The sequence below is a fragment of the Echinococcus granulosus genome, assembly GCF_000524195.1.
Source record: "Echinococcus granulosus chromosome Unknown EG_S00041, whole genome shotgun sequence".
NCBI classification, from domain to species: domain Eukaryota; kingdom Metazoa; phylum Platyhelminthes; class Cestoda; order Cyclophyllidea; family Taeniidae; genus Echinococcus; species Echinococcus granulosus.
In genome coordinates this window covers 342,367-357,641 of record NW_020170421.1, presented here as the reverse complement: position 1 = coordinate 357,641, position 15,275 = coordinate 342,367, and the positions used below count along the sequence as shown (strand labels likewise).

General features: G+C 40.8%; 1 protein-coding gene across 1 annotated transcript; it reads left to right on the top strand. All coding sequences in view use genetic code 11, as the record gives it.

Annotated features, from left to right (window-relative positions):
• Window positions 1-11,982: 11,982 nt before the first annotated feature.
• Window positions 11,983-12,395, top strand: EGR_05519 (hypothetical protein; the record flags this gene model as incomplete). The annotated part of the gene is made up of 2 exons (XM_024494768.1): window positions 11,983-12,008; window positions 12,059-12,395. 2 exons carry the CDS (start codon window positions 11,983-11,985, stop codon window positions 12,393-12,395), a joined length of 363 nt encoding a protein of 120 aa, XP_024350816.1.
• Between the last annotated feature and the right edge of the window lie 2,880 nt (window positions 12,396-15,275).

Genomic DNA, 15,275 nt, shown 5'->3' with positions numbered 1-15,275 from the left:
CCATTTCACTAACTGGCGTTACTTTCAGCGTGCTCAAGTCCATTGATTCTGCATAAACAAAGAATGAATATTTCATCAGAACCTAAACCTTTGGACCCCACAAACTTAGGAGTACTTGCAATCGCTACAACAGAACAGACTACACTTAGAAATTTGATGACATTACATTTGCAAAAGTAGCCTACATTGAACAATGGCATTAAATAAACATTATTTTAGCTGGAATCTTTCATTCAAATAATCATCAAGATGAATCAGTTCTGCGAAAACTATTCCACTTATCTCCGTTTTATTTCTACGCTTACGGTCAGGAAGAACTTTGCTGTTTTAATTTATAGGAAGCAGTCAACAGGTCTTAATACAGAGAATTCAAAAGGGCAAACTCTCAACATCAAATGCATTCCTATTTTCTTACCTCTCGTTCGCTTTCCTTTGCGCATGATGCAACATCACTTTTTCCTTTTTACCTAATTGACCTGCCATACTTTCAGACAGGCGAAATTCTATAGTGGCGTTTCCGCTCAAAAATTAGTCTTGCCAAGAATTAGCCGACGATAAAATCACAGGACATTTCGGCTCTGCTCCTCGTTCCTTCCGGTGAAAGTGAAAGTTCACGTTTTGTAAAAAGCGAACGGCAAAACATAATGCGCCTTACAGGTCAGAAGCTGAATTTATCACTAAGCTAATCGCTTCGAGTGTGTTGGATGTGGCCTGAGTTGTCATGACACATTTTTATAAATTAAGACATCTTACTTCGACCTATTTTTTGGGCATTTGTCGTGCTTTAACTCGATTTATTGTATAAACGGAAATAGCGTGAAGTCAAAATTATTTTATTGCCAAGTGCATCTATCACTTGTGTCGTGCCAGAAAATTCGTCTCTAGGAATAGCCAACGATGTAGCTTATGTGTGGAATACTTCTACTTTCCTCATGCAACTTATTTTCCCGGAAGTGGGGTCTGCCTGGCCAAAATCTTGACCATAATGCAAATCTCTCAACCCCTACAATTGACATTCTGACTGCCATTGCAAACGCTAATATTTATGGGTCAAATACCCACAATTTATGCGATCCTGGACAAATTTTTAGGGCAACTAAATGCCCGGGAACCGCATCATTTAAGCGAGGCTTTGACCTCCAAACTCATTGGGTGTGCGAATAGAACAAAGATTGAATATATTTACAGCCTGAATGTGTAATTGTATTAAAATTTAGTAAATTAAACAGCTTTTTTTCACCTGTCCCAACTTTTCGTTCGACGGTCAGCCAGCGGTACCAATCCAAGTTTTTTGCTAAAGCCAAACAAATAAAACGTTGGAATTTTCAACGTTTGGGGTTATGTATCTCTGAATAATAAAATTCAGATATAAAAACAAATTTTAAACCACGCAACCTTCGTGGACATTTTTATTGTGAGTTCTTGGTTTCCAAGGCAGTATATCTTTGATATTTCACAACTTTTAAAGCGATTTTTAATGTAAGTCTATGGTTAATGTTGCAATAAATTGTCTTTAAGTCTGCAAGGATTATTTTGTCAGTAGAAATAAATAAAATACTAAGGGTTTTAAACTTGCTTCTGATTTTTATGAAATGTTTCACTGATAGACACTCTTCTTTCAATCTGCCTCCAGGCAACGAAGAAATTATCATCTGCTCTCTGATGCAGTTCGTTGTGTGACTGAAGCGCATAGGATTGTGTATTGCAAACAAAGTGATGCCCACCCACAAAAATGCCATCAGGAGAATGCGGATAAGGCGATGGCCTGTAATACCTATCTGTCTAACAGTTCTTATGACTTTCCCCAATATACGTTGGCGTTTTTATTGAGTTGTTTCACCATCGCTTAAGTTAAAAACCGTTGTGCCGCATTAATTCTATGTAATTTGACCACTGCTGACACAGATTTTCGTCAGGTAGAATGGCGTGTTATCTGAGCGTGATGCATCCGCCTTTCGGTGACTCCTCATCCCAAATACTTTGCAAAAAAATGCGTGGCAGAAGGCTTTAGCACCTCAGAAATTAAGTAAGTTCCGATTCGTAAAGCAGAAAACTGGAAATAGCTATAAAACCCAAGTGGCATTTTATGATAAGAGTTCCAAATGAAGGGACAGAAGTGAAGGACACGATTGATGTAATGGATGTAAACGAAGACAATTTGTCCGTATCCTCGGGTCGCATCGAATAATTGCACATAACATTAACAGACATCGCAAAGACTTTTAGAATTAGTATATTTCGCAACATATGACTCCGTTAACATCGTAGACATTAATAAAATTGGAGGCTTGGTGATTGCCACGTTTGTTTATTTTGATATTATGGTGTTTGCGGTGCCCCGAGTCTTTCCTAAAGACGGAACAAGGACACGACACTGGGACAGAATATGTATTGCCGACGCTACTGACCTGGCCCAGAGACTGTCGCCCAGCGGAAGTTCAATCACGGGGCTTTGAACGCCCACCAAACCAAAACGAAAAGTTTAGCAAATACTCAAAGCATTGCAGTGGTTTTTGCAGATTAACCATTCAGTTTCAGCATCTTTTTCACCTTGAGTTTACAGATAAAAAACGGTTTTACATATAAGCACGATTGTCAAATAACTCTTAATTAATTACTGCTAGTTGCTGGTTTGAACAATGTATTTATTCATCCCTTTACTGCATGAAAAGTAATTAATTAGAGGCTGGATCGCTATCACTCATTGAGGTCATCCAAATTTCTTAATTATAGGGCCCAAAAAGGCTTGTGGGTGATTCTATCCTGTTTCTACCTCTTCCAAACCATGTAATTTGATAAAACGAAGGAACTCCAAAATTAGGAGAACCAAAGTTCACTTTATTTTTAACCCAAAACTGCAAAGAGTTCGCATGCGATAAGTGCTTTTTACGATTTACATAAACATCCTTTTGAAAATTTAACGTAATTTCTAGGGTTGCTTATTTAACATTTATAATGTACTTTCCATAAAGGCCATATAGTGGTAACGTATTCCGCTCCATTATAACCAACTCTTGGCTAGTTTAATGGCTAGCAACGCTTACTTGGAGCATAACATTTTATGTTTCTTTCGGCAAAAACGACTTATGGATCATTGCTTGGGAGTCACCGCGAGTGTGAGCTGTGCGAAACTTATACGAAAGTATAAAATATTTCTTATGGCGATTCGCATCCTGTTTTGTGAGTTTGGTCACGAAGCCTAGTCATTGTTTTAGTACGAAGCGGACACAAGAAAAGCGCAATTATTAGCTGCTTTTTAATTATACCTTTCATTTCTCCTTCTACTTATTTCCTGCATTTATTTGTTTAGTGAAATATAGTATTTTTAAGTACAGTTGCGTCATTCATGATATGAAATAGGGCTGTTGTAGCTCCCCAGGGTCACGCTTGAAACCGTGATGAGGAACGTTGACGTAGGAGCACGGCTTGTTGATAGTGTAGAGGAGGGCGGAGGAAGTATGGAAACTAACAAGGTGGTGGGACGAACCGCAGACACTGAGATCACGCGATTAAGTATAATCTAAAAAAAAGTCTAATTTTCCATCATTTTTTTCAACTATGCAAATAGGCTACTTTAATCCACCTATGTAAGCGCTTCATTATGGATATGTTGCAACGGTGGCTCTTGAGAACAAATTTTAAAAGTTAGGGCTCATTAAACAGGATCATCTGCTTGATATTTGATGGGAATTATATCATAGTTGTACTGGAGCCCTATGGCACTACTAGGGCAGCATGTGATTTATCAACATGGAGAAGGATTGGAAGCTACCAGCATGGCCCAGAGGCCACGATGCTCAGCGGAAGTACAAGGGCCGGGCCCGTAAGTGCCCTAGAAAAACACAAAGCGCTTAACAAACAACCAAAGTATTGCGCTTCCCCGAGTCAATCTCCCACGTTGCCCATCATAACGCAGTCTGTGCTTTTGGAAAAACACGGTCAACCGCCATCCACACCAGTCATCGAATTTGCGTGCAAGTGAGAAGATATCTGACCGCCGCCTTAAGGCCCTATCATGGCGACACTACTGGGTCAGGAGTTTTGTCCTGTTTTGGAACTGTATTAAGGGAAGGAAGAATATGCTGGCTGTCAAGTATGCTAATCGCTAGTCGTGAGAATACTGGCTCAAAAATGGAGTCGCTTGAAATAGATTTATGTAATAAGGCATCGTGTCTCTTCCTTCTTACCACTTTGTTCCCATTTCAGTTCTGCTCAAGTATATTTGTCTGGATTCTATCCACCTGGTGGGGGGGGGTATCGTGTGTTCACTTCATTGACATCTTTATCTAGGTACTGTCAAAAGCTGGTTAAGAAACTACTCTAGTTGGTTTACAGCCATGGCTAGGGTCACTTTCGTTGTTGATAGCATTCCTGTAAATCACGGGACTGAAGTAGTTGGCAAGGGTGGGTGCCACTTTTAACCCTTCTGTTGGAGCTCATCTCAATTCTTCCCTCAGTGGCATATCTCCTTCTTCCACTACTTTACAAAATATCGTTCAGCAATAAAAATCGGGTTTGTGGTACTTCTCCACCGGGTTCGCTTTTCGTTGCCACTAATGTAGGGCCCCGAAACTGCCCTGAAGACGAATGTAGACATGATACTGGGTCAGAACATGCACTGATGGTGTAGAATGGGCCTGGGAGCTACTAGCATGGACCAGGGGTCACGTCACCCAGCGAAAGTACAATCGCAGAGTTTTAACAGCCGTAAAACCCAAACAAAGAATTTTTCCAACCTACCAGGATATTTCTATGCAATAGTGAGGACTAATTGTATAAATTCGACCTATTAAAGCACTGTTTTTAATTTCCTAGCTCACCTGTACTTTTAAAAGAGAATAGCTTGTATAATTAGTTTTTTGAGAGGGATGAGGGTAGACTCCGTTTGTAATAAGACAAATATGCAGAATGTTAAGTTGTTTTTAAGATGACAGCTGTTATTTATCTTCTGCAGAGTTTATGGTTTGTCCAAATGTGATCATAAAGCCTGAAGGTAGGCAAGACGAGAAAGCTCTCTCAAACAGGCCCCAGCAATTGTAGTACGGGAAAGCAGGGTTGGGGGAGGCTTAAATAGTAGGGTGATTTGCCACAATGCCAATCGAGAACATTTTATAGACATAACATTTGGTCGCGTTTTGTTTCCAAACACCCACTTCATTCAGTGTACTAGTCGTAAAGTTATATCGTTTTGCTTAATGTCAACTTATCGTGACTTTACTAATTTGTTTGTGCTTTGAAAACCCACTTAACGGTTATGGAAGTTATCAATCCCAGAACTGCTTGATATTAGAAATGTTGCAGTGTTGAATTGTCAAAACCCGATCTCTGATATGAGGTGGTGGTTTTGTGGTATGGAGTGAAATGTAAACACTGGAGTAACTTGCCACTGTAGTGAGGCTAAATAGTAGGTAGTATATGTGTTACCGGCTTATTCACTCTTTTCGGTCTTAACAAGGTTTGTAGACGATGCAGATACGATCCTCGACTAGGAATGATTTCTCTCTGGGAAAGAAGAACGTAGTTGTTCCTTCCCTTGCCACATTCGACAGTGCATTATAAATGCGTGTCACGAGTCCACCTCTACCTACATTTAGCTCCCCAGGCTTTCTAGTTTGCACCATATAAACTAAAATATTTCGAAATTAGACTATACCTAGAAAAAAAATAAGGATAATGCATAGCGTCCACGCAGAATATGTATTGCTGAAGTGCAGATGTGTTGGGGGGTTACAGGCACTGTCTCCACGCCTTCTTTAGCCTTCAAGGAAGCCCCGGGACCCTACATTGAAGGCAGCGGAAGGCGGACCCGATCTTAAAGAATAACCAACGTGATTTCTTCCACTGGGTGATAAATCTTAACATGACGGAAAAGGGCATGTGCTAGGGATGGAAGAATCTGTGACGACCCCTAGCAGAAGGGTTGAATATGACCCAGTTCCGTGTTCTGTAGAAATGCCACTACCAACTGAAGCGACACGAGTTGTGGCCATTAAACATTTGGAAAAGTTAGCTGAGGAGCTGACTACGGTAGCTGTATGAAGCACTCGGGCAGAAGGACGATAGTTGCACCCTCCAGTGTCCGTGTAACTGAGATGAAGAGTTAAACAGTCAGTATTACAGACGCCATGGTCGATATCAAAAGTCCACTGAAAAATTTGCGTCCTTTCTTTCCAGGAACAGGCATCGTGACAGCACGAGGCTGAGTTTAACCCGATCTTGCAAAAAAGACATTTTAATAAATATTTGTGTGTTTATAAGTATGTTTTTTTTTCCCTACACGGATAACATCGTGCGCGTCAAAACCACGCTGCCACTCAACTCTCTTATTTTCCATTCTTACTTCTCTCATTAGTGTGAGGCTGACTGACACGCACTTTCTTTCCCGATTTTATCACCACTATACCAATTATCCTTAAATATTGCTTAGTTACTTTAAATTTTTACAGAAAGCTTTCAGAAATATGATGTCATCTGAAATTACTTTCTCCTACCAAAACTGTAGAGGCATTGCTGAATAGAAACTGAGAAGAATCAAGTAATTACATTTTTGACTCTGGTGGATTAGACTGGTGAAAGGTCTCAAGTTAAAAAGGAGAGAAATTTATCCTTTTTTATTCAAGATAAATCTACCGCTTTTGAAGGGAATTGGTATGCAATCATGAAAATGATCTGTGACAGTCCACATAAGTGTTGACTTTTATCTGTATTTACTATACCAAATTTTCGACATCCATTTTCGATACTGTCTGAATGGGAATGTGGTCACTCATTTGGAAGCTCATTTAGTTTCAGAGAGGGTTCTGACTGAGGTCACCCTTATTCCGTAGCGACCCGAGTTTTTTTCGAAAACTCAAGAATTTATAATATTAGGACAGACTGTGTGCTACCAATGCAGAGCTGGGCTGAGGATAGGTTGGGGAATGGGGCGGCTACTGGCATCCCCCCGACTCCATACTACTTAGCGGAAGAACAACCGCTAGGGTTTAATATGCTCGCGAAACCAAATCAAAGAGTTAAGCTAGCAACCAGGGTGTTATAGTCCTACCTTGAGTATATTTCGTCTCAGCATTATTCCTTGCATTGCTATAGAACACCACTTGATTATGTTTTGCTGTTAATGGGTCTAATCACTCCAATCCCCGGTGACAGGGCGATCTGTTCCTACACCCACACCTCACAACCTGTTCAGAACTGACTCAAAAGATAAGGCATAGCATACATTGATCTAACATGACCTAATTTCTAAAGCCGTCCTCAATGCCTGATTGGTGGACAAACTCTAAGATTACCTTAATATTGCATCCAAATCAAAGGGTTTCGTTCCACCTTCGAAGCTCTTAGAGATGGAAGAGTCGATGCAAGTAGATGAAGGCACAAAAGTTGGGTTTTGACGGTTTTTAAAAGGGAACTTGTGTATTTAAACCCTTTGGTTTTTTGGAATTCACCAGAACATTCTGAAATCAGCAAACTCTATGAATTGTTTTAAGATACGAGCATCTCATTAAACTGTATTTAGCTTCACCCAACCTTGATGCAAAACTTTTCATTTTCCCCAACTAAACTACTGTTTCATAATTTTTAAATGAAAAACCCAGCTGCCGTTTGTTCCCACCATTATATTTGAGTTGACCTCGGGGAGGATTTTCAAACACGTATGAGTAAAAGTATGGAGTGGGTGGCTGAGGAGGATTTGGTCTTTTTTTCACGGTTTAACATTAAATTTAATGGAAAAAAACCATGCATGAGTGGGCTCCACAAAGACGAGAGTCTACCCCAAAACAATCTCAATGCTTCTCAAATTTGGCCATTGTCGTTTGAGGGAACGAAGACGCAGGTGTCTGCTAGGCGAACCGTTCTTTTAACTGATTTTCCACAAAGGCGCATTGCAGTGAATTTCAAATTTACAGAAATACCTTTTACAAAGACTTTCATCTTTCCTCTTATGGGGCATTGCTATAAAAAGGTAAAGAGCTGGATGAATGTGCGGTTCACATAACGTGCATTCTCAGCAAGTGGTTTTAAAAGGGAAGTAGGAAGGAAAGTTAATTTGTTGTAATGCTTTGATTACGTGCTTAATTCTTCGTTTTGGTTTTGCAGGCTCCTAGGGTTCCACGATTGCACTGCCGCCCAACGGCTCGGCCTCCGGGCTATGCCAGTAGTCTTTATCCCACCCAGCTTAACCTTACGTCAGCACTACATATTCTGCCTTAGTATTACGCCTTCGTTCGTATTCAAAGAAGCCTCAAGGGGCTGCATTTTCGGCAGAGGAAAGCAAGACCGATCACAAAGGACAACCACCCTAAATCCGGAAGAAGTACCCGTGCCATGGATGGGAGAGTCTGAGACGAACCCTAGTAAAAGGAATGAGAAAGGCATTTATTTGAGGCAATAATTCAGGTTTTGTGTTTTGCAGGACAGATATTAACATCTGAAGTGACACTAGCCGTGGCTGTGGGCCACCTGGTAAGGTTGGTTACGGAGTTGTCTACGGTACCAGGATGAAGATGTCAATGAAATGAAAATGCAATAACTCTTCTACTAGCCTGATAGAATCCAGGCAGACGTAGATGGCCAGCACTTAAGCAAAAATAGAGTGACAAGGAAGAACAGACGCGAAATATTATCCCATAAAACTATGTCATGCACCGTCTCTTATTAAAGGACTCTTTTTTTAGTTCAGTGTACCTTCGACCAGCGATGGGTATGCGTGACAGTCTGTACATTCCTTCTTCCCCCAATATAGTTCTCAAGCAGGACCAAACTCCTAATCCAGTAGATATACCAAGAGGATTCAGTGACTTTGCGGTCAAGGATCATTTCAGTTGCACACCAATTCAATGACTAGCGGGGTTGGTTCGTAAGTGTATTCCTTACGGCACCGGCAAAGTTGTGGTGGCTGACGCGAAAGCTTGGCCAAGGGAATCGCTCAAAAGAGGCGAAGGAGCCATGTAACACTTTGATTTTTAATTAAACTTTTGATTTTTTGATAATATGAGGGCTGAAGTGGTCGGCTATTGGCCATGCACTGGGCGAGATGGCCTCCAGCCATGCCAGTAGCCCCCAGCCCTTCTGTACACCGCCCTAGTATCTTGTCTTCTTTCGTTTTTAAGATAGACTCGGGGCAGTGCATTAAGCTTTAAAGTTGTAAAGAGATTTTCAATGCTCAATAAATCTTTTCACCTTCAGAATTTTCCACACAAATATAATTAATTTGCATTGAATTTGTTTATGCTTTCAATAAATAATAGTTTGGGTACATTATAGGAGAGAATGCGGGTGGAATACGGAATGCCTCTCAAAGGTTCGTTAGCCTTTTAAAACCAATTATCAATTCTTTTACTGCCTTTTAATATTTACTGCATTTAGAGTAGTTTTTTTCCCTTTGTCTAGTCATCCGCACGCTTTTCCGACCATTCTGCGTATCCTTAATAGCCCAGAAGCGCTCCCATCGGCTCAGTTTAATGGTCCTAAGTGGGTACTTTGATCAGGAGGGGATGCAAAAATGGTCCTCTTTCAAATTAACTTTTATAGACCATCAATAAATAGCATACATCTGAAATCGTGCTTTGAAAAATACCCTCAGTAATGGTATCACTTTCTCGCACTTCAAACTTAGAGAATGTTTTTTTGATTCACTTTATTACGTTTGATACCGAAAAAAAACAGCAGATTTGGATATTGATGCCATGATGGTTTCTTTAAAAAACATAGTGAAAATATATGCAAACAAAGCGTTAGCTCGGCTCTCTGGGATCATTCTTCTGCGTCTTGTGCCATACGATTTTCTGTAACTTGTAACCCATCACGAAGTCGGCCAGAAGGGGATACAATTAACCCACATCACAGTGACGATGGCACCTGTTTGAAGTACTACGTACTGAAAAATTAGCTTTGATTCCTAAATATAGCATCTACTTCGAGAAGAACTGCATAGAGAAAGAGGTTGATTGGAGAGGTCGCGTTAAATGCTGGACGAGGCTCTTCGTAGAGGATATCCTGTTTCCCCCTTAATTCCTGTGGCACAAGCAGAAAAGAGCATTTCAAATTCTCTCACTGACTTAAGTCGGTGGGTTCGAAGGCGCATTAATAAGTCTTTCTTTAAGGGTTCTTTGACTCGATGTAGCATAATCCCCACCCATTCGGAAATTGCGTACTTTTTTATCTGCCCATAGCAGATATAGTCTCACTGAAATATGTTTATTTAATGATGGGTCAAAAAAATGGGAATGGTTCTTCACCTGGATCGAGTGTGCCTAACGATACCACCAGTGGTGGACTAGGCAGGAGGCTATGCGAAATCTGCGGGACGTTCAAACAAGCATAAATTTATTAAGTAAATCAAAGTGTCCAACATTTTAATCAAGTGTCTACCTCAAAAAGAGATCGGCTAACTCAGCCCAGCTACAATATTGTAGATAATACGGTACCGAGGCTTGCACTACTGAACTCGGTTGTTATAGCACTTGCAGTGCTTGAGAGCTCCATTGCTTCACAAATGAAGTAAATAAAATAAGGCTAATAAATTAGAAAACAATAACTCCCTTTTTACTGAATTGTCCGTTTCATACATTTAAGAACGACCACCAGTTATTTTCAGCAATGGAAAAAATAAAACCAATCGCACTTTTACCAGCAATGGATAGGCACTTTACGCACTAGATGAAAGTTTGCTCTGACGCACTTATAATTTAATTGGCAAGAATTATTTTTGGGAATTGGGCTTTCTTTGAACTTACAGAAAAAAATTTTCCGCTTGGATAATAAGTCCATTTTTGAGGTGTGTAATCGTAAATCCCCGAGACTTCCTGCAGACAAAGTAAGGTATGACTCGGCGGAGACGTAAGTGCCTACAAAACCGAAACGAGTAGCCAAACGAACAATCAAAATAGTGCATAATGGTGTTCAGCGTTTTATTCATGCCAGTAAAAAGGATCGGGAATTCTGTAATGTCCGATTTTCGTGACACAGCCATATGCATTTCCCTGTTAAAAATTACTAATTTTCGTTGATTATAACGGAATGATAAGTTTGGATATTATCTAACACCCCGAGACTGCCCTGAAGATGGTCGGGTAAAAAAATACATTGCCTATATACAGTAGAACCTCAAGCTACTGGTATTGCCTAGAGGCCGACCTACACGGCGAAGGTACAATGGAGGAGCACCTAAGTGGCCCCTTTACCAAAATTGAGGGTTGATTAAACACCCAACGTACTACACTTAACTCAAGAATTTGCCTGTCTTCCATATCTATCAAAATGGAACCTCAAAAATGATTAATAATCTGAAACTCCTTAACATGTAGTTCGTACTGAAAATATCGTCAGTATTGGTGCTATTCAGGTTGTCGTTTACAATAAATTCTTTAACCTGAATAAACCGTACAAAGTTTCCAACCATACTGTACGTCTGCACTGCACGCCATCTGTCCCATGAAACTGTTAATCTGTCGTCCTCGTTAGGCAAACTCAAACCTTTGTAAGCCCAAAAATAGAAAATAAAGTCTACTATAATATTTGTGAATAGCGAGGATAAAATTTGCATTTAAACTACCATGCTATTGATTCCGCCCAACGCGTGCTCATACAGGACACTCACGAAATCGCATTTTAATTAATCTCATGCGCCAAGTGTTTATGCTTTACCTGTAAAATAACCCAAATAAACAAATGCACCATCATCATGGTCATCGATAATCGGCGGTACTTTCCCCTTGTAAACAGTTTGTTGATGCAGTTCCGTTCGAAATCTAGAGCGCCACAAACGGAATCGCGGGTTTGCTCTATGGTCAATTCCTGTATGAGAACCCCATTTCCGATCTCACTTCCACTACTTGAATAGAGCAGCTAAGTAAAACACGACCTTTTACTACACGCTCAAGTTCCTAACTTTGCCCTATGCTCAAACGGATTGGTAGTCAAACATTGGCGTATTTCAGTCGCTAAGATGTCGCGCCGCCGGACCTTAAAAGGGAATAACGAATGACAATGTTTTGGGGTCCTATTAGGTAATGTAGTTATTTGTAAAAATTCCGCCGATTTCTTTGAATTTATTTAGCTTCCGTCAAAGTACTTCCTTTCGCTCTTGTAGTATTTCATTACTTAACACCCATTCACGTAAGTCTAGTGGATGTACTCCTAGTTTTCCTGGCAAGAAACAAAAACTTATCGTCATTTTTGTGGAGCATTTGAAGAAGACGTGGCGGTTGAATGCAATTCCGACGATGAGTAACAGGAAGATGCATTCATCACGCTCAGAGACGGCTCCAATCTTCGGGACGAAGTGTTGTGTCGTTAATGCTCAAATAACTTGGACTAAATGTGTCAATAGCGGATTTCAACAGTGTTTAAATGAAGCGATGGTGGAACAACTCATCAACAACGATGTCACTTAGAGAAAGCCATGAGAACTGCAAAGTAGATGGGTGCCACATGCCGCACATTCACAGACAACAGCATGCACTGCAAACGACCTAATTTCCACTACTTCTTTCAAGTCATATGAATGCACCAATGAGGCAACTCGTGGTTGAAAGTGACCTTTGTACTCTCTTTAATTCATCTGATACACAGATCATGCTTCTAAGGCACTGCCTCAAACCCCAAAGCCTGCGCATCCCTTGTGTAGTGAGTGCTGATATTCAAGTACGATTAGAGCCATCTGTTTGACACCATAAAAGCCTAACTTGTGCAAGAAAAACCTTTCCAGAAACAGTCAGAAGTAGCGGCTTAGAATAAAGGCTTGGAGATACTGCTTTACTCTCTGTATTCCCATAATGATGTATCACTAAGTGGTCGCCACCTTAGCCTGCCATTACACGAAACGAAATCACCGATTCGGAGATAGGAATAAAACGTGGGTAACCAGTTTTGCAGGTCTCTATGGCCTCTGAAGATCGAATAAGTAAAAGAAGTGTAACTGGCATCAAATTTTTGCCTCCTTAAGAAAGGATTGGGACTTGTAATGGTGACTACTTTAAGAAATGGCGCGTGTCAACAATCTTCTTGCAATCAATTAACTTTCACCGTTTTCGTTTTAGTGAAACACTTATTACAATTCCAAACGAAGCTTTTTCTATCAACGGAGTGCCTTAATAGCCCGTGAAACCACAGTCCTTGACAGCTGATGGCAGGATTACAAGGTAGGTCCCTAGTAAGAGGGTGGGAGTTGTGAGTAAATAAATTCCTTTATCATGACTCACGGTCTTGGGTAGAGAAAAATCAGAAGAAGATTGCACTTGGTAGAAGGAAGAGTCAGAGATCTCGGAGAATTAAAAAGAGATATAAAGTTTTACAATGATGGGGAGGAGGGAAGCTGTCTCCCACTCACACACAAGTTTCCCAGACCTGCAGCAGCAGTGACGCTATCCGCCACGGCCATGCTGGGTGCCGCAGTCTCAGCCGCAGCAGACTGGCCTAGACCTCCCTGGGATGCTATCGTAGTACCAATTCGTATCTCTTAAGACATCGAAAGTATGTTACCATGTTTCGAGATGCAAATTTTTTTGTTGAAATACTCACAAACGAAGTAAGTGAATACCAACTCTTAAATTTGGGCTTATGGGACACGTTTCCTGCTCTCCAGTGCTCGGTCAAGTCTGTGTACTCTTAAAACGCATAGTTGGGAAGATTCAAAAGCTCACTTGATATTGTGACCGATGATATTTCTTCCGAATGGCAAATAGGCATACCAGTACAATGGGCACTGGTATGATCTCATTCAAATTTGCCACTACTTATCCCCATCGATGAAGAGGTACTACGTAGTAATAGATAGATCTATAGTGCCCCCAGGCCTTCCTGAAGATGATAAAAGACATATTGCTCTGGCAGAATACGTATACTCGAAATGCAGTAGGTCTTGGTGCTACTAACATGGCGCGAAGGCCAGCCCGCATGGCTAAGGTGATTTGATGAAGCACCAAATTGTTCCCTTAGCAAATTCAGGAGTTAAACAAACACAGGCGTAATGCATAGATCCGCCTCCTGCTACTCTTGGCCAACCTCCTGCCTCAGCCACCACAAAACACCCACGAATCAACCGCGACAGTCATTCTAGTTCCATGCAACTGAGAAGGTACTTGACAGCAATGTCAATGACCCCTCTTAGCAATTCCACTGTATTTATATTTTTGCCATGTATGGGCACTGGATTCGGGGAAGGGGAGGGGAAATGTGCTGGCTATCAATCGTATCCATTGCTAGTTGTAGGAGCACTGGCCTAAAAGCAGAGTTAAATAGCAAAGGGTGGATTTTAAAACAGTTCCAAGGGGAAGGGGTTTCTTGTTTTTTTTCCTTCCTCTACATTGCACTCACCTCAGTGCTTATGAGCCACATCTATCCTCTACATTCCATGGGTTAGTAGATAGATGGAGGAGGAGACATCGTGTACTGGCTTATTTGACATTTGCATGCAGGTACGGTAGACTGCTCCGTAACGATTCTCTGCAGATGATCTACAGCTACGATTAGTCTCGCTTAAGGTGTTAACAGGTCTCCCTACAGAACACGGGACTAGGGTAGTGGTCGAAGGAAGATGACATTTTTAGCCCTTCTATTAGGAGATGTTGCTGATTCTCCCATCCGCAGCATATTTACTCCTTCCACCCCTCAAGGTTTATCACTCAGCAATAGAAATCAGGACAGATGTCCTTTAAGGTAGGGTTTGCTTTTCACTGCCACCAATGTAGCTCCACTAGGCTTTCTTAGGAACTAAAGAAGACGCAATGTTCGGGCAGAATATATTTACTTTAATACAGTAGAGTTTTGGGCTACTGGTATTGCCAAGAGGCCAGCCTACACGACGGAGGTACAATGGTGGTGCACCTAAGAGGCCGCTTTATAAAAATTAAGGGTTTAACAAAAAAATTAACCTAGTGCAAAAACACATCAATGGAACAGCATTAGTGTTTGTTAAGAGAGACAAAGCCGACGATGGAATTAAGCCCCAAAAATCGGTTCACATGGAATTGTTTTGAAAGGGTGTATTTACTGCCCAAACTTTGAGTACAAAAGTGTCGAAATTAAAGCAAAGTACAAAATTTTAATCTATTGTCATCCACTTTGATCAAAACAAATAAAGTAGCCTCACCTTAAACATTAGAATGTCTCATTAGGTGAAATAAGGATGCATTGCCAAGCTAATTTATCATGAAGCCAGTTTCCTGCATAAATTTGTCGATTTAAAGTAGTTTCGCTGCACAAGTGGTTCAAGAACTCCTTTAAATTGATCCTGGACATGGGCGACGTTTGTAGAAAATATGACTTTTTCTTTA